A 19,795-nucleotide genomic window follows, 5' to 3' on the forward strand; every position below is an offset into this window, starting at 1 on the left:
AGGAGCTAGAGCCAGAGGACGTGGGGCGATGGAGTAGCTTTCGCCATGGCAGGATTGTCACAGGTTTCTTGTAGTTACATCTCATAAGCTGTGTGTACAAAGATGTCTGAAATGTTAGACCACACTTATTTCTCTTGTCTCTGCAGGCACGTCTTTATATCTTAACTGCTGTCTCTCAAACAGGTTTCCTCAGCTGAATGTTTTTTTGTTTGTTTGTTAATACTTTCTGATTGCATTTTTTTCCCATGTTCCAGCAGTTTCTTGCTTTATTTTGATTTAGATCTCTCAGGATTGTGCTCCTAATTTGGTTCTTTACCTATCTATGTCCCTAAATGAATTTATTGATGACAGTCTGACTTATTTTTAATTAAGTGCCATTGAATTGGAGTGAATTCTAACAACTTTATTGAACATCTCATTTGTCATATACCTCTGATATCAAGCCATAATTTGACTTTGTTGTGTACTTTATTTAATGAGCAAGTAAAGTCAATCGATGACGTTCCCATCTGCCGCCTATATATATATATATATATATATATATATATATATTTTTTTTTTTTTTTTTTTTTTTTTTTTTAAGGCAAATCTCAGCATGTTCACACAGTAAGCCAAAATGGTAATCACATAAACATCATCAGCATATTCATCAAGGTACATAAACACACACACACACACACACACACTGTCTTAAAGCAACAAGGAAAAACTGTTTAGATCATTATTAATGTTACTGACACTTCTTATTGTACAATTAGTAACATGGCTCCAAATGTCAGGGGGTAATCAATTCCCCCAAGTTAAGCAAGCTCACTAGTTAGGCATCTGATTCACTGTTGCCTGTGACAGTGAATGATGGGGTGGATGTTCACCATCAGGCAGCAGCCCGTTCCCTGCAGCTGTAGGTCTAACTCTTAAATAGCAGCATCTTGTTTTCTTGTTGGCAGGCCGAGCGTGGGGAATTGACGGCATATTGCCTCTGTGCCTTTCGCTCATTGCAGGGCAATAATTTCCACACCTGTCCTTTGTCAAGCTGATGTTAGTCTCCTCTGTTACAATTGCTCCCTCTGATTCTCTCTCCCTCGCTCTCACACACTCTTGGCCGGTTTGGTAATGACACAAAGCTGGGGCCCTGCTGCAGGGGGATTAGACAGAGTTAGAAATCAAAGTGGGTTAATCGTCTGCCATTTCAGGGGGCATCTCTCAGCTCACTTGCCCCATTGCTCTGTTTGTTTGTGTGTCACTGCTCACAATCACTTGATCAAAGTTTTGTTCAAAAACAATTACACTTCACTGAACTTGTGTTGACTTTGTAGACATACTCCAATCTATAAGCTACTGTAACCTTCAGTAAAAAGCTCAAAAATACAAGCTACGTCTTGACAAGAGCTTGGAAGCAACTGAGTTGCTGTAAGAAATCAGCACGCTCTGGTTAGTGCCAACTTCAGTCGAAGAAAATACTGAATGTGATAGAAACCACAGTTAACATTGGCATTACTTTCCACCTATAGAGGCAGCTCTTGGTGAGTGAGCAAATTATATTTCATGCTGAACTCTCAATGTTTCCTCAATATTTTGAAGTAAACAACTATTCATACTAACACCGACACTGTCGCAGTAAAAGCAAAATATACAAATGGCTCCTTTAAAAAGATAGAGCGACAACAGCCGTGAGTGTGTAAGCATCTCCGCTCAGCGTTGTGCCAAGGGGGATAACACTGCACACCTATTTTTGGACTGTTAATCAAGGTAACATGTTCAGACTGACACACTCAGTATGATATCCCATAAAGAGAGTAGAGCGAGATTGCTTCATTTCAGCTCATCCACCTATGGTGACCTAACAGAGGTCAAAAAGATGTGTGTGTCAGTGTGCGTGTGTGCGCGTGTGTGTGTTTTGGGTGCCTGAGTACACAGTCAGTATTTGTGCATGCCTAAAACAAAAACTGACTGTGATACAGAGCTACTTATTTTTATATGTGCATCTTTATTCCAGTTCTGTTTTGGGATTCCCTCCAAGTAAAATGAAAAAAAAATAAATAAATAAATAAATAAATAAAAATAAAAAGCTGTTGAACTGATGGCTATTTAGCCAGTCAGAATAACATACTGAATGATTTTTCTGAACCATGAAAGGAGAAATGAAAATATAGTTTATGTGTATATGTGAAACTTTGTGTGAAAGTTTGAACACACCTTCTCATTCAAATGAATAGGAAAGTGTGTTCAAACGCTGTATATCACAGTGATTCAGTATTTATCTGATTAATGCTGGCTGTCCATTCAGGCTAATAATAATCTATTGCCTCCTTTATTGTGATTTGAAATCAAATCACTGTGTCATTCATACACACTGAACTAAAAACAAGAAAATGTAAATAGTTTCAAAGGCGACAATGCCAACGGACAGTTAAAGGGAGACATGGACAATACAGTTTCCTATTTACTTGATGCTAGTGGCCACAATGCCGGCCATTTCCAAACAGCTCTTTTGATAAGGCAGTGTCGACTAAGCAAAGAAAACGGTTCACGTTTCTTGCAAGATGAATAGATTTCCAGACAACATAGGTGTGCTGTTCTGTTTTGCCATCACGGCGATATAATTGGTCTTGTTGGTCACTGTTTCTCATGTCTGGCACTAACACACAGATTTCACAGCACGGGGAACCTCGTACTGCAAGCTGTCAATGGAGCATAGGGCTGGATTCTGCTTTATCACAGCTTGTCAAAATACAAGAACCCGATAATGGCCAAACAGGAGAGATAATGGGTGTGGATTGGTTTTCACAGCAGCTGAGCATGACACTGAGAACTGATAATGGGATATTTTTTGAGGGGTAAAGTAGCAGTTGTGCTTGCTTCCAGTGATACTTTCGCAATTACTTCAATTTCTTTACTTGTCTGCATTTTTGACACACATTTCATTGAACTGCATTTCTACAGTGTTCATTTTGAAGGTTAGGTTTTCAGTGTGTTTGTGTTTTTTATAGTGCTATATATATATATGTATATATATGCCTCAATTTTTTGCTTAGTGTCTTGAGAGCTTCCTTTCTTCGTCTATCCTCCCTCTTTGATTCCAGGAAGTGGCACACATTTGGGAAAATGAAGTCAAGAACAAACACTGCTATTGTATGTTGTTCTCTTAAATTGGGTTTTACATCAGCAGTTATGCTAAAGCCAAACCCTGAAAGAGTTTCCTGCTTTAATTTTACCATCCAGGATAATAATTTTCAGCTGTGGGAGAGAATTCAAGGAAAAGATGAATTGAAAAGAAAAATTTACATGAAATATTAGCCGGGCATGTAAGCATTTGAAGTGTATTTCTTCTAGTTAAACTTTCTCCATCCTATGCATCACCAACTGATGGAGATTGCATGTTGGAAATGGATGCCCATCCTTTTGCATTTGGATGTGCGGTCGCACCCTATACACTGATGCACTTAGCATTTCCTAAGTGTGTTCTATATGCCTGTGATATTACAATAATAAGCGTTTTATTTTTTGGAAGGTGGTGGGAGAGTTTGCCAGGAAGTTGCAGAATGAAATAGTTAGCTCTTATGTTTGATCTCTCTCCTCTTCTATGGAGATGTATATTATATATTTATGTCAAATAGAATAGTGAACCTCGATACGCACCCACACTGCTCTCCGGTTAATCAATATGAAAGTTTAAGCACTGTAAATCTATGCTTTTTCTTGTGCTTTATTGATAGTTTTTTTTAGAGATTGTGGATACAACTGGCATTACAGATGTTTACTTTGTCCTTTTTAGCTCTTGCTTTTTGCTTTTGCCATATCCATAATCTTGATCCCTCTCACCAGTTAAAGAGGTCAGTTAGGTTGAGATGAGGAGAGGAACACATCGCTAGGAAAACAAATAACACTGGAGATTAGTATTGACAGTGAGGTATGCTCGGGCTAGGGTGGGCTGCACTTTCATTTTGGTGTAGTATGAGTACTAAGGCTTCTCCACACTCACATCAAGTTATTATACGGTAACTTCCTGTTGCTTGTGAGAAACCAAATTTCCATTTACCGTGTATTAACAACAAGGATTAAACTCAGAAGTAGGACAAAAATATGAATCTTTGTTGTCATCTGAGTAAAATGCACAATGAAAAAAAACTTTGTAAAATGGTAAGACTTCCAGAACACAGTTTTTCTGGTAGATTTGACCGTTTCCAGCACTGATTGTATGAACTTTACCACTTCACTCAGTGCCTGTGAGTCTTAAGCAGTTATAAAAACTGCATTTGGATGTTCCAGCAGTTTCACTTCAAGCAAAGTTGAATAGAACCCATTGAATGGAAGTGCTATTAAGCACTAAGAGAATAACAAGACATTGCTTTGCTTGTACCGAAGAACAACTTAACAGAGCCAGCCATTTTACCTTCCACCCATCACAGCTGTTTGTCTGGGCTTCATTGATGGTATTGTGACGATGAACTGAATTACTTCCCTGAATAACATGTCTCTGGCATCATCCTTGTTTTTACATTGACACACACACCAACACACATTCTGACACCTTCCTAGAGCACCCCTGTGTATCTTGTAGGTCAATCCAACTGTGAGGAAATATTGCTTCTTCAAAGGTGTCCTTGCTCAAAGAAATACAGCGTCCAGGCTGTCAAATCAGGACTCAACCAATTCTGCACATGGATGATGAAACAGCAATGCTCCCAGAGACACAGACGCACAGGCAAAAACTGAATTTGTGGTTCAGATATGTGTTGATAACCAGTTTTATGCGTTCGGAGGCTGCATATGTGCCCTCGATCCAAAGATGTCTACATATTGCATTATCTCCCTGTTGACAATGTGTAGATGTGGTTGTGCTCCTTGGTACTCTGTCTGAATAGCAATCAGCATCTACATTGGTTTCCCCCCAGACCTCCATAATGCATGTGATGTAGGAGCAGATCACGTTTTTTGTATCTGTGTCGCATATGTGTGGTAGTCAAAGGACAGCTGCCCAAAGCTTTAGAAGCACCAGGCAGGAGGAATTTGGCAAGACTGACATAAAACAGAACTACACAAACATTAACTGTGTGCTGGAGAAGCAGTAAGTGGGACACATGCAGCACACGTAGACAATTCATTTTTCCCTCTCTTCTCTCTGGCCAGCTAACCTTCCATCTTGCTTGAATGACAGTTGAGATTGAAACCTCCATCAGCCCCCCCCCAGTCTTCCAGTGGGATTCAAAAGCGCCCTAATAATCTGCGTCCTGCTCTGCCCCTCACTTCCCCTCCACGTCATACTCCCACCCACCGCCCTCTCTGAATTGCCACTCCACTCAACTCCTCTCCGGGGACACAAAAGGGCCTGCAGATGCTCCAATCGACTCTAATAAATTGTATGTAGGCAGTTAAGCTGCATGACTGCCAACTGGCAAATCTGTGAACCTCTGCTTTGGGAAAGCACACACACACACACACACACACACACACACATATATATATATATACCTCTAAATTTGATTCACCTTCAACAGCTAGCACTCATGAAAACTATGTCCAGGCCAGAGTAAATGATGAAAGAGTATGAAGGGAGAAAAAGATACAGAGTGAAAAGGGACAGTTGGAAAGAGAGAAAGGAGCACAGTGATGGAAAGTTAGGTTGGACGAAATAGAAGTAAACAAACAAGAGTCTGGCCTTTATTGAAATTAGACAGAAGATGGGAAAAAAAGAAAAAAGAAAATACTAAAAGTGCACTATGGCTAAGAGCGTTGGTCAGAGTGATGACCTGAGACCAGAACAAGACACAAAACTGCACCCACCCACTGTCTGGCTGGCCAGAATTTTCTGATCTCGTAAATACATGTCATCATTTATCTGCAAATGCACATGGACAGGTATGTTAAAATTATAAATAAAATATTTTTGATAAAATAAGAGCTAATTATTAGTTAATTCAATAACCATTCTATTTGTCTGTCATTCTCAAAACACGAGGTATGTACGAAAAAAATCTATTCATATAAAAAAAATTTGAAATATATATGATTTTCAAAAAAAAAAAAGAAGCAGATGCTCTCTGCTGGACAGAGTTTGCACCAACACTATATCAAAATGACCTAAAACATCTGTTACCTTTTCTAGTATCTGAATTTGTTGGAGTTATTTCAATATTACAGTTTGAGCTGTCAATCCGACTGTTGTGTCAAAAAATAGCGACATTATTTATTCTGGAGAAAATGGGACAATTGCAGCCCCTGCAGCAGCCCCTGTATGCTTTCCTGTTGCAGATTTACTACACGCAGTGCACAAGCTGCTCCAGATACTGAGCTGAATCCTGAGGACTCAGTGCATATAAATCTCCAGAGACTGAGGAATATACAGTATGTCACTCAGCTCTGTGGGGATCAGCATGTTTAATATTAGGTCCTCTCTGGAAACACTGCACCCTATTCTGCCCCGCCGCTGACAGCGTGAGGACCATGTGAGAGAGGAAATTGAAAGCCACTTGTTGTTTGAGGGCTTTCTGGAACACCTGAAGTCAGCGGAGGAGGATAAAGTGCAGTATGGACATGTGACTGAAATGTTGAGGGATCACATCTCCTCCACAGTAAAGATATTTGACAGAGAGGAGGAAGGGAGTGAAGGAGACAGAGGAAGATTTCAGAAGCATGCTGCTTCCCAATCCAGCTGCACTTCCCCAAGGTCATAACGATATAGAAGAAATTTAAAGCAGCATAAACCTACTGTATATCTCTTTTAGACAATATTCTTCAACATCAAAATCACAGTCATATGGTTTGACGATGAAAAGAGTTTATTTGGTCATTCAGGTGACCTTCTACCAAAATTTGAGACTTTTGGAAATGAACAATATCAAGATTTACATCAGCAAGCTTTAAGGAGGAAATATTCAAATTTGAAAGTCTTACTGAACTGTTCAGAACCAATGTAGCAGCTCAGACACAACACCTGTCATGTTCGTGGACGGCTCCCTCGGCTGTGTCTGTTTGGTGGTAATGATCTAAGCCCTCCACACTCTCCTGAAATGTAGTCCTGCTTCCTTGTTTTTTCCCTACAGCATGCAAAGAGATGCAACAAGCACTCCTCTGAGGATGAAATGGGTAGATGAGGAAGGAATGGTGAGAGCTAGAGGGAGAAGTCTATAAATGGGAGATGAAATGGGAAAAAAACATGAAAGAGAGGAAAAAGGGAATGGATGGCGCAGATGAGGAGAGGGATAAAAAAAAAAAAAGGACGGGGGAGAAAATAGCAGAGAGAGGTCATTGTTGATGCTGAAATCGGAGACTGGGAGAGAAGAGCTGTGAGAATAAAAGCAATTTGCATCACTGCTCCACTGAGCTTTCCCAGTGCCTTTCATTTACCCCCCTCTAGATCCTCCCTCTCCCTCCCAGAAAACCCAACACAGCATTCCACTGACGGAAATGGAAAACTGGCTTCAGGGTAATAGGAAGAAAGATATATATAGTATACTCACTATTTAGCCATTCTTGTCCTCCCCCATCCATCACTCTCAGTCATTCCCTGGGTTTCCCTGGTCGTCATCTTCTCCATTTCATACTCCTTTTGTTGATCAGAAGCCAAACCTAGAATAAAAACCAAGTGTTTGTATTTTTTTCACATGCTTATTTTAACATGTTTATGATTCATAAGGATGGTCCTGTAGTGGCTGCATGGAACATCGATCCAAGTGCAAAGTACGACATTGTTGTCAAATCATTTTACAACCACGTAAGGAAAAGAGTTGCAGTGGTTAGACTTTAACTGTTCATTTTTTTTAAATCATGATGAGGGATGTTTCTTAGTCTTAATATTTTGTTGCTGTTTTATTCTTTTATATTTTTTAACCTTTTATTATTAAACATAAATTTGGGGCAGCAGAAACAAACATCTGAGGATATTAATGGCACCTTATCATTTCCCAACCTGACATGGCAAAACCTACGTACACACCATCCTACACAATAGAGCAATATTGGCATTTATTTCAATCTGTATCTCAGTCTGCTCAATATTCACTCTTTGCTCGACATCAAATCAAAACTATTACCTCAAAAATGCTAGCGACCTCAATTTACAGCCAAGGAAAGGTGAGGGGTGATGCAATCAATCTGTCAATTTTAAGCAGCTTCTTTTTCACTACACATAATGACTTCATCCAATGCGTCATACAAATAGTCTTCCTGTTTTTTTTTTTTGTTTTTTTTGGGGGGGGGCGGGTGATTTAGAAGTAAGCTGTTTTTCATGCGGCCCCTGCTCGTGGGTTGAAAGTGTTGTGGAGTCTATCTGTGTGTGCTGATGGCCCTTAGTCTGCCTGAGGGGAGGGTGGTGAACAGTGAGTGGTCGGGGTGTGACAATGTTTGATGAGGTCAGAGTGAGCAGTCTTGTCTTGATGTTTTGTTCTCCACAATGTCACATTGGTCTGTTTGGAAAATACATCACGTAGAGTTTTTTCGATATAAAATTCTGAAAAGGCAAGACAATATGGCACCAAAAGGTTTTCTTCCCATGAAACATTCATCTGAACATTGGAGACCGATACTTTTGGCATCCACGATTTTGCCTGGCAGTCAAATCATATCAGGCTCAAACTGCAATACCCATGGCATGAAATGCCAATATGAGATTTGTACAATCACTACAGTTTGGCTGCCTGAAGGCTGACTGACCAAGCATATACTGTAGCCTGGATATAGAAACATCTGTAAGCTTTGTCTCTGACTAAGAAATCCATCCACACCGTGACTCTAGCCGTAAAATGTCCCTTTGTAGTCATCAAACACAAGCTTAATTGAAAATTTGAAAGGCAACTTTTTGAAAAGCAAAATCCGAACGGGAATACAGCGTTTGGTGGTTTCAGAATAAAGTAACAGAAATCAGGTGATTCTCAGATGACTATCCGAAAAAATTACAACAAGCTGAAATGGCCCTTCACCAGCCCAGTCCTTGTCCTCATACAGCATTGCTTATTCGGTTCGACTTATAAAGCTTTAACTAAGATAAACAAAACGGTGTCACTGAAAAAAGGGAGATTCGCCACGTTGCCTCATCCAAAGTAACTTTTTGAGTAACACAACCATAATTCAGGCTTCGATTTCCAAGGTGATTTCTGAAATGAAGAAGACAGACATTTCATCAGTCCGCCTTCATCAAGGTATGCAATTTAAACCTGAAAAGGAGAAGCCAGCAGCTGAGAGGACCTGAGCTGAACCTGAACCACATTTCCTTCCAAATATATGTTAGATTTGCTTGCTAACTCATTGGTGTAGGAGAAATATTCAACTTTTTCTGAAGAACATGAATGTTTAATTTCTACAACAGAGTTTAAGTGATTTATAAAATCAACCCAACTTCAAGACTAAAGGTTACCATGAGAACTGAAGGAGCCTTTCAATGGGCAGTCAGAGTTCTTCAGAAACCATTACCTATTCTCAGAAATACTGTAATCTGAGTGAGTAAGAATCTTTAGACATAATCACTCATCATTGGTCATATCAAGAGGGATTCTGGCCTTTACAAGTGCTTCAGGCTTGGCACCAATTCATAGCTTGGGGTAAGATGATTCATGATGATGAACAGGTCACAACACTTATTTCAGTATGTGGTCAGGAATAATTGTCTGCTGTTCCAGGGGCTTTTCACTGACAGAGATGGCTACAGTGATGACAGTATTTTTTTCAGTACAGTAGTACACACCACCAGCAGACCAGGTGAGCAGAGTCAGCACACCATATAGAAATGATCTTTTAGCACCAGGTTCTTCCCCGGCAGTGGAGACACCCCTGCAGGCTTTTGATGCTGATGTAGCTTCAGCAGCACGTGTCAGCAACATTAGCTTTACTTAGTACTGTTTTTTTTATATTGATATGAATTTATCAATACGTTCTACTGAATATAACATCTTTTTTCATCTGAACTACTGTAAACTTTTCTCAGATCAGTTTGAGATAATTGTTTTAGATTTTAAATTTGAGTTTGGGTTATTTTAGAATAAAAGAGGCCTAAGCAACACTCACCATGGAGAGGTTGGCTGAGATGAATACATTTTCTTTTGGAAATCTGTAATAAACATATTTTGTAAGAAATCTTCAAAACGAGGACACATTATCACAGTTGGAAGTGAACTGGACGTTAGCTGGACAGATTCTCACATTCTGTTGTAGCTTTGAATGTGAGAATACAATGATTACTTTGTATTGCCCTCTCTTTGCCAACCTGGCTGCCTACTCCACACTCGTAAATTCTGCATCTCCTCCATCTCCTTTCTTCATCTCTCTTTTATTCCTTTCAGCATAGTTTATGTACCGATGCTCATTATGACTGTTGTCTTGACAGCCCCCCATGCACTTCCATGCACAGTGCTGATGCAGTGATTCAGGTGATTTACAATCTCCTGCTGCATGAAGAGATAAAGAGAGATGTACGCTATAGATGTCTTTGAAGGGAGCTTTATGTTCACAGTAAACTAGCCTCGGTGGTACCTCCACAGGGCCCTTCCCACAACACAAACCACAAGTTCTTCAACAGCCACTGTGGGCTGACAATGGGAACATTCACTCTGTTAAATAACCTGGCTGTTATTTTTTCATACCTTCCCATGGCTACTCATAACTCTGATAGAGCCAAACAGCCAGAATTGCAGTTGGAAGCGTTGTGAATATGCCAGAATGTCTGATGGCTTTTACAAATGTTGCTTGTTAAGAGAACCGGGGCTCCAAGCGATGCAATACACATGATCATGAGTCTTGCGATGTAATCTCTGCTGTAATATGTTGCAAACCATTGTGTGACATTGAGAAAGCGTTTACAGCCCTCCGCGCCAGGTGATTATCACAGCTGCATTGTGTTTCTCTTCCATCCATTTTTTCAGGCTGTGATCCCTGAAGCACAACACAAACACCAGGATGTACAGTATGAAAGCACGTACACAAAATGCACTGATACACACATAAAGAAACAGGGGAATTGTTTAGATATGCAACGTATTTGTTGAGATGGCAGCCAAATAAGGGACAAGCTTTTGTCGTCACTTTTGGTGTCGACATTTCTGATAAAACAGGAAGTGGTTGTGTGTGCGTGTTCATGCCCACAGGAAATATAAGCAGTGCGGCCGCCCTGCCGTTTCATATGTTTGATGCGCGCGTATTGATGAACACTGAGGAGAGTTAGGAGGACAACATGGCAACAAGCATTTACTCAGCCACACGTGCTACAGCACACAGCTTTCTGGAACGAATCTTAGCCGTTACATAATCACCGAGCAGGGATGGAAGTGTTGGGATTGCAGCACGTGCAGCCAAGAATCCATTGGTGCGTGTCTAGAGTCACCCAGATATAAGAATTCAGTTGTTTAACAGCTGATTTCTAAAAAAGTGAGAAAAATAGTTTGTAGGCCAGCAGAGATATTTCATTCAGTACTGCACAAACCTGCTGCTTCTTTCAGCTTTTAGCTTTCTAACATCTTATGAAGCACTGCACTACAATTGATCCTAGAAAGGGATTTGGATGTGTATATATCTGATTTAGCCAGTATTCCAAATATATATGCTAAAGTTGCCACTATACTATTGATGTCTTTGAAAAAGTTCCTTCTTAAACTCTGTCAGCATACCAAAGCCAAAATAGGTGGAAACAACAACATGACAAACCCGATATCAGTCAAATATGGGTTTCCCTGAGAAAAGCTAATCCCATTTCCTTGACTCTATCCAGTCAATATCCAAGCCTCCAGTTCCCAAGGTGCTGTGGGATGTCAGATCTGTAGCCGACGGGCATATTCAAAAATGCATGTTCAGCCTCTTTGCCAGGAACTGGATGTGCCAGTCATGACAAAAAGTTCCCTGAGACAGCAAGTTTATTTAACTTAGTTTTTCATGGATGATTGGTAGGCTTCTTAGTTCAGTGAGCTACATGAGCATCTGACTGCTGCCTTGACTGTTTTATCGTGTCCTAGATTTACCATCAGGGAGTTTCACTGCAAGTTTCTGTTTGTTAATAAAATATTTACTTTCTCAGTTTTTTTTTTTTTTTTGGGTTGTTTTTTTGTTTTTCAGAATATAATGATCTGAAAAGTTGGAATTTGAACTTTAAGATTACATCGCATTTTCTTATCAATGCATCAAACTGTAATGTTTTCACATTCTGTCTTTTCTTGAGGTCTCACAAATATTCGACTTATGAACGCTTTTCCAATCTGATTTCCTGAATGCATCTCCTGGCACATTACTGCCACCAACTGCTGATCAGCAGACACCATGAAATTGTGTATTGCATAGGAGGCATGCAAAGATCCAAGGAGATTAATATAGAAAAGAAGCTATTCTGTTTGGAGGGATGCATTCTATGTCCACCAGACTACAATCTGGGACTCTGCTACATAAAGCAGACATATACAGTCCTTCGCAGGGTTTGTGCTGTCTGCACACAACTTGATGTGATGTGAGAGGATGGTCTACCATTCCATCTTCCATCTAGTTCGGAGAAGAACAAACAGCAGAAAATGGGTGAATATGTTATACAAGTGCAACACAGTGCTCTCATTTTGCAAACAGTACTTAATAGCAGAAAGACAGCCACTGTCAAATCAAATAGAGCATATCGGAACAGACTTTTGAGGTTGCTCAGAGGTTATTTTCATTTGTCTGGAACATGAGGTCTCTCTCTCTCTCTCTCTCATCTCTGTATGAATGGCCATACGCACAAAAACACATACTGGACACATTAAAATCAACTGAGCAAGCCACCCACATATGCTTCACCCCTTTATCATAACAGACCCAAACTGACACACACAACACACAGACTGACACGCACACCAAACCCGAAGCGGCTGTCTCTGTTGTTCCTCCTTTCTCAGTCACACACACACTGTTTCACACCATTTCTATGGACAGAAGGGATTCCCTGTTGCGTTGTACTCACAGTATTTTGGACGGTATTTCTACTGTTCCACTTGCTTTTAAGTGAGCCTCATCTAATATTGAAGCCCAGTCTGGTCTAATTTGAAAGCTTGCATTGAAGCAGCTGTGTAAAATGGTCACTTTTTTGGAGTAACCGTCCCTCCGATCTTTTCTCTCCCTTTCCCTGTCTCTCCTCTCTCGGCTGCTCCCACCCCCGACTTCCTTCTGTCTCCCCTTTCTCTTTCCCTCCCTCCCATCCCCTCGCTGTCCTCCTTTGCTCCCTGTCTGTGCACTTACAGGACTACACTTTGACAATGTACTTCCAGCAGGCCTGGCGAGACAAGCGGCTGTCCTACTCTGAGATCCCCCTCAACCTGACCTTAGATAACCGTGTGGCCGACCAGCTCTGGGTGCCCGACACCTACTTTCTTAACGACAAGAAATCGTTTGTCCACGGTGTCACAGTGAAAAACAGAATGATCCGACTGCACCCGGACGGTACCGTGCTGTACGGTCTAAGGTGAGATTCTAATCACGAGAAAATACTTTTGACTACACAAACACACAAATGCAAACTGATAAAAAAATAAAATAACAGACGTCCCACATACTGGACCAGATAATGAGCAACAATGGCACACACATTGTTACTGTTTCCAGTTCATGTTGTAAAACAAGTCCCACTCAATCTGTTTTCTTTCGAAAAGTCAAATAAACAATATAGGAGAAAATTAAAAAATGTGACCTCTACCAAAGAGTCAAAAATTGCTGCACTGGACTCTGTAATCAGTAATTATTTCATTTGAGGCAGATGAAGAAAACTACTGATGTGATCTTCAATATATCCCCTGAGTGAATATTATGGAGCTGATGGGTTGACCTACTTGTGCTTTCATTTACTCGACCCATGCACAGCACCAGCTACATTTAGATCTTTTCTAAGACTCGGCATCAAAAACTTTTAAAACGGAATTTTTACAGTTGTACAGTCATAAAGTCTAACGTTAATTGTTATTATTATTATTATTATTTATTTTTTTATTTTTTCTGAATAAGTGTCTAAACTATAACCTCCCAAGTAAATCAAGCTGTTGGAATCAGTTTTGTCAAAAGATTTGAAAGCTGCAGCTTAAAAACCTTCAAGTAAAATACCACATCAGTTAGTCTACATGCTGGTGTGATTTTTGTGCTTCGATGCAACTGCTAACAGAACATCTGGCTGTGGTTGGTAAGACGGACAGATATCTTTTCTCCTTATTCTCAAAGTTATTGCTCAGTTTGTAGGGATCTTTTTTATAGTGTATGCACTCACACATCCCTATAGAGTTGTAACTTATATTTTCCTCTGTCACAGTGTTATGGATAATTTCTCAGACAATGACAGCTTAAGAACATTTCTTCTTGGCAGATCCAAAGAGTTTAACTTACGATCAGGTTCAGCTTTATCTTTGTAAAGATCTGTCATGGAGGCTGATTTAGTTATTTTAAACATCTCCCAGAGCTGAGGTATTTGTGTATGTGATGTGTTAATATGACACATCCCACCTGTTTTTCAGTTGCCAAAAACAAAACCCCCAGTTCTATTCCATAAAATGATTGACCCGTTTCACCAAGGCTCAACCTCTCAAAGTTAAGATGATGATGATGCACCTCTGACACCACACTGATGTCTCATCAGTTCATTTTGCAAATAGGTCTCCAAAGCACAAACTCTATAAAAAAGTAATTGAAAAGCATAACATCTTAATGGCCGTCATGGCAGCACATCGGCACTGCTGTGGGACAGTAAAAATAAATAGGAAGGGTGAGACACAATGAGACACTGAAGGAGAGAGGGAGGTGTTGAGGAGAGGATTAGAAAGAAATCTTGCCAGTTTTGCTCTCTTTGGTCATCTTCATCAATGTTGTCTGTCTTCATTACTCATACGCTGGCCTGTTACAGTCCTCAGCATGTTATAATTAGTTCAGCTTTGTTGCACAAGGTTACAAAGATATTATATCACTTGGTGCCTTCAGGTTGATCATAGAAATATCACTGCCAAAATTTATCTTGAAGTTCAAGTAGCTCTGATTCCAAGGGCAAAGGGTAACTAGTTGGTGGATATGGTGAGGGATGTACAAACACGTGGACTCAAAGGGAAGCAGATAAAATCCCATGAGCAGTTACTTGCCCACAAAACATTTTCTCTTTGATGAAAATGCCAATCTCTTTCTCCCAATAACAATCAGATTTTATGCAACAAGTTCACTGGCCTTGAGCCATCTCAAGAAAAAAAATGGGTCACAGAGATTCAATACAGTATTATCATCTTCAATTTCTCTTTCAAAAGCTTTATAATTCTTTGATGACTTTTCTGATCAACTGAGGTGTGCTGATCTTTGGGTTAGTGGTTAAGCTGGCATCACGTTTTCCACATGAACACAGTGTTGAATTATAACACACCATTAAAAAGTGAAAATTGAATTATAGTTCTTTTTTTTTAAACAGTTTTTTCTGTTCCTTACATTCATTCAAACATTTTATTGGCTTCAGGTGAAATCAGAAAGGTCCTGGTAAAAACCAAGTCCTTCTGGCCGTTTTAATATTGTCGGTTTACTGCCTATCAATTCTTCCTGAATCATGCATGGTTTTAAAGTAATTTACCAGACACTTGGTTTATTGAAAAATCTAAGTATTACTCGTCAGATCCCAACGCAGAGTAAACAGAGCTTGATTGATTTTGAAGTTGTTCGATGATGTTGTTTTTTAATCTATTGCCACAGTGTTGAAAGAACATCACTTACATTCTTGGACATACTGTACCCTGAATATTTTCAGTCATCTGGGACATCAATTTGGCATCCAACATTATATCAACTTCAGTCATTCATTTTAATAAGACTGGTGCGTGATCATTCTCCCTTACTGCACCCTTGCTGTGCTGGAACTTCATAAATTAACACAAGCTAGGGAGGCAGCAACAGATTGTGGGAGTCAGATTATACTAAACCAGAACTTCAATAGTCTAAATCTTCCTTGTGTCAGGCCATTTGAGTTAAAATGGATAACCTACAGAATCAACCTAACATCTGAATCCAATATGCAAACGAAAAGTCATAATCGCTGGGAATATGAGTCTGGACAGTTACACTGCAGGGTAAAAGTTATGACACAAAGTCAGCACAAATATTACTTTGGATCAAGTGGGATTAGATTGGAACTGGGAAAAGAAATCCATCAGCCTTGACATCCAATATCATGTAAGTAGGATGACCAGATTTTTACAAATCCTAAATTGGGTCATGGGATGCTGCGGATGTCAATGAGTGCTCATAAATCTGTGCAGTACATGCAGATAGAGCATTTTACTGTCCTCTGAAAGCCCAATAAAATTACACTTCTATTTAATATATTATGGCAATAAATTACATTAGACAACATGAAACTTTAATGGTCTTTGTGATGACAGTTGGGCCATAGCAGAAACATTTAGGAAAACCAAAGACCAATGAAAATTAAACATTAATGCTAATGAGGATTTTGTGAAGGATGATTCATACATGAAATCAAGGATAAATACATAAATAAAAATACAAAGCAGTATAAATACATATATCCAGCATTCTAATTAAAAAACAAGTCTGTATTATAACTGGATCATTGCACATTATTATATTCAGTGGGCGAAATTAAATGCCAATCACTGACTTTAGATTAAAATTTGAGCAGAGTAGAGATCAGTTTAGCTTTGACTGTAGAGTGGAATCTGAGGAAAACAGCCAGCATAACTCTGCCCAAAGTTCAAAATGAATCCCAACTAAACCAAAGATTAGTCATCAAAATGAAACATTTCGTTTATTTAGCCTGTACACAACTGGAAATGTACAAATTACCATTTGTATATTTACAATTAGTTGCATGTTGGATTTTTTTCTAGGAACAACCTGGAACAGTGTTTTCCTGGTGGTGAGCCATCACTGTGAGGTTTCCACTGCACAGAGTTGCTCGGCAGATGGGGAAACTGTGATTCTTAAGAAATAGTTACAGCGCCTCATTTCCTGACAAGTATCCTAAAAAGTAGCTGTAATGTAGAAACTATGTCAATGTCTCCTCCTATAGTAAGTAAAAGTTGATTCGGGTTTTAAGTATTTACTCCTGAAATGACATAATTCAGACTGTTCTGTCAAAGTTTGATATGAAACACAATTAATGGCTTAATTTTGATGAATTTAATTGCTCCTCAATAAAAATCACAAAACAAAAATATTTCCCTGACCCTTATTAACCAACGGTTTATCATTTCACTGCAGATCTAGTGACAAGAATTAGAAATGCTCTTCTCAAAAAGCAGAAAGATTCACCAACAGTCACCAGTGATTTTAAATCCCTGCTTCAACAGTTAGTTATGTTATTGAGAAATTTCAGACTCTTCAAGGATAGAACACCTCACAAGATACCGAAAGAGCTTCAGGCTGCCCTTGAAGCTGGGTAATCTGCAGTGGTGGTTTCAGCCTGCACAATAAACTGCACACTAAACCAGAGATCCATGGACAGAGTTCAAGGAGGGCTGCGCTATTGAAAGAAAGGTACAAAAAGGCAAGAGCAATGTTTACTCGAACTTTCATTAAAAAAAAAGTCAATGGCTGGAGGGGTTGATGCTCTGTGGACAGATGAAACTGAAGTAATGCATCAACTTGGCCATGGGTAGAGAAATGAAGCCTGTAAGCAAAACAAGACCTCAGCTAGAGTAAAAGATCGTGCTGTAGACCTGCCTCTGGTACCGAAGAAAATCTGAAGATTTCTCAGGTATTTTAGGGAAAAATGTGCTACCTGACATAAGAAAACTAAGAGTGAAGTGAAAGTGTCTTTCAGAATGACAAAAACTGGGGGTTTGCATCCTACACCACTAAAGAATGGCTGGAAAGTATAACATGGCCTTTTCAATCAGGTCAACAAAAAGTCCTCACCTAAATGTCACCGAAAATCTTTTGAGAACGCTAAAATCTCAGTACATCATTAAAAAAAGGACAGTAGGAGACTTTGCACACATAGCAGCCAAAAATTCATAACTACTGGCAGGAAAAAGCACCTAAGTGGCCACATGACACCCTGTTGTTCTTGCCAAAGGTGCTGCGGTGAGATATTCGTGGGGGAGGCATATTTTTTGTTTCTTACGTTTCAGTTTTTTTCTTTTGTTTGGTGTATTCATTTGTGAGGATATTCTGAAACGTGTGCTCAAAATCAAGATGAGCCCTTCCAGCCACTTCCTGTGTAATAATCTGTACATTACAATAACAATTCACTCGTTGCAGAAATATACCAAACCTACTTTAATGTGGAAATGGTTGATGCACAATTGGAGTACACAAACAGCAAGATGGATTGTGAGGATGTTTATTGGAATAGTAATTGGATGCAGTGAATCCATAGATGTTGATAATAGAGGGCGCGCGCGCGCACACACACACACACACACACAAACAACAGTTGCATACCCACACAGACATACACACGCATTTACTATTCATCATCAGTCATTCATTACAGTGGAAGAAATACAGCACACGCCTTTTTGTGGGGTGGTATGCGTTCATTCTTCACAAATCTGCTGACAGCCCAACTAGTGTTCTTTTCTCACATAACTTGTACCAGATCATCAAAATGAAATCTTAAAATTCAAGGGCTCTCTTGTATCTGTGAATAAACAACAGAAAATAACAGAATTTGACCTCGGGAAAAATGATTAGAATACAAACAGCGAAAATTGTCACTGGATTTCTCAGTGCAAAAGCAAAAGGGAGGGCATGACTTTGCTCTTCACTTATTTGGTGTGGTTTAGTTTGTCTCTGCGCTTGCATGAGTTCAGGGTGGCAAGCTTAATAATGTAGAGAAAGAGCTTTTTAAAAAATAAATAAAAATAATAATAAAGACGACCAGGATAAGCACACGTTATCTCTGATTTCAATGATCAGTGTCAGGTTGAAAATACATATATACCTCGTGATTTGATTCCTTGGAGCTCCCTGAGAGCTCTGCAAATTCTGTCATTATGTTAAATGTCAGATAATGTAGATCTGGATGTACAACTCCTCGGGCAATGGAGGACAGGCAGTCAGAGCTTTGAGGAAATTAACCATTTTATTTTATGTTATTGTTCAGAATAAGCACATTCAAATCGGTACTTTCCTGTTTAGATAAGATATGATGGTGCAGATCCCCCGCAACCCGGAAACGGATAAGCAGCAGAAGATGCATGAATGAATGATGACGAAGATTAAATTGAACTTATATGTTGATTGATTGGTTAATATAAAATATGTCCGCAAGAAAAGGCGACTTATTATTTTTTTTGTTTTGTTTGATTATAGAGCAGGTTTAGGTGCGAGATAATTATTGGGAAAGTACTGAAACACAGTCCAAAGAAAAACACACACAACTTGTCATCAGAAACAACTTACTGATGCCCCAATTATACACAATTCAGCCTAATTTTGTCGTTGAGTCTTTTAACCTTGTTAACAGCTAAATGTATTTTAGAGCTTGCAACCTATAAGATAGAAATTTTCAGGAAGCCAAGTCTTCCCCAGGACAGTAGGCATTAAGTCACTTATCCACAAGTCCCGCTGGCTTCAGTCATGGAAAATGCAATCAGCATTCACACCCAGGTGAAAAGACTGCAATAGGTTTGGGTATTTTTCGACTCCAGCTTCGACCTGCATTAATCTTAACACCTCACCCAGGTGGGCAATTTAACTTTCATGAAGGAGAAGTGACAAACTTGTTTTCTCAGTATGCTGAGAAGCTGGCAGCTCAGTCTTCCTCCACTGTCTCTGAATGTGTGTGTAGTGTGTAACTGTTGTGTGCAGTTTTACATCCACATATTTTGTTATAAAAGTAATATTAGAGGCCAATGGTGGAAGTTTAACATTTAAT

General features: G+C 39.5%; 1 protein-coding gene across 2 annotated transcripts in view; it reads left to right on the forward strand.

The window, feature by feature from the left end:
- Positions 1–19,795, forward strand: part of gabrb2b (gamma-aminobutyric acid type A receptor subunit beta2b) — a 48,791-nt gene that overhangs the window by 8,544 nt on the left and 20,452 nt on the right. For both annotated transcript variants that reach the window (XM_029518983.1, XM_029518984.1), the window contains one exon: positions 13,182–13,402. In XM_029518983.1, the coding sequence (XP_029374843.1) occupies positions 13,182–13,402 (221 nt within the window). The remainder of the gene's footprint in view (positions 1–13,181; positions 13,403–19,795) is intronic.

Source organism: Echeneis naucrates, chromosome 14 (genome assembly GCF_900963305.1).
Source record: "Echeneis naucrates chromosome 14, fEcheNa1.1, whole genome shotgun sequence".
Lineage (NCBI taxonomy): Eukaryota > Metazoa > Chordata > Actinopteri > Carangiformes > Echeneidae > Echeneis > Echeneis naucrates.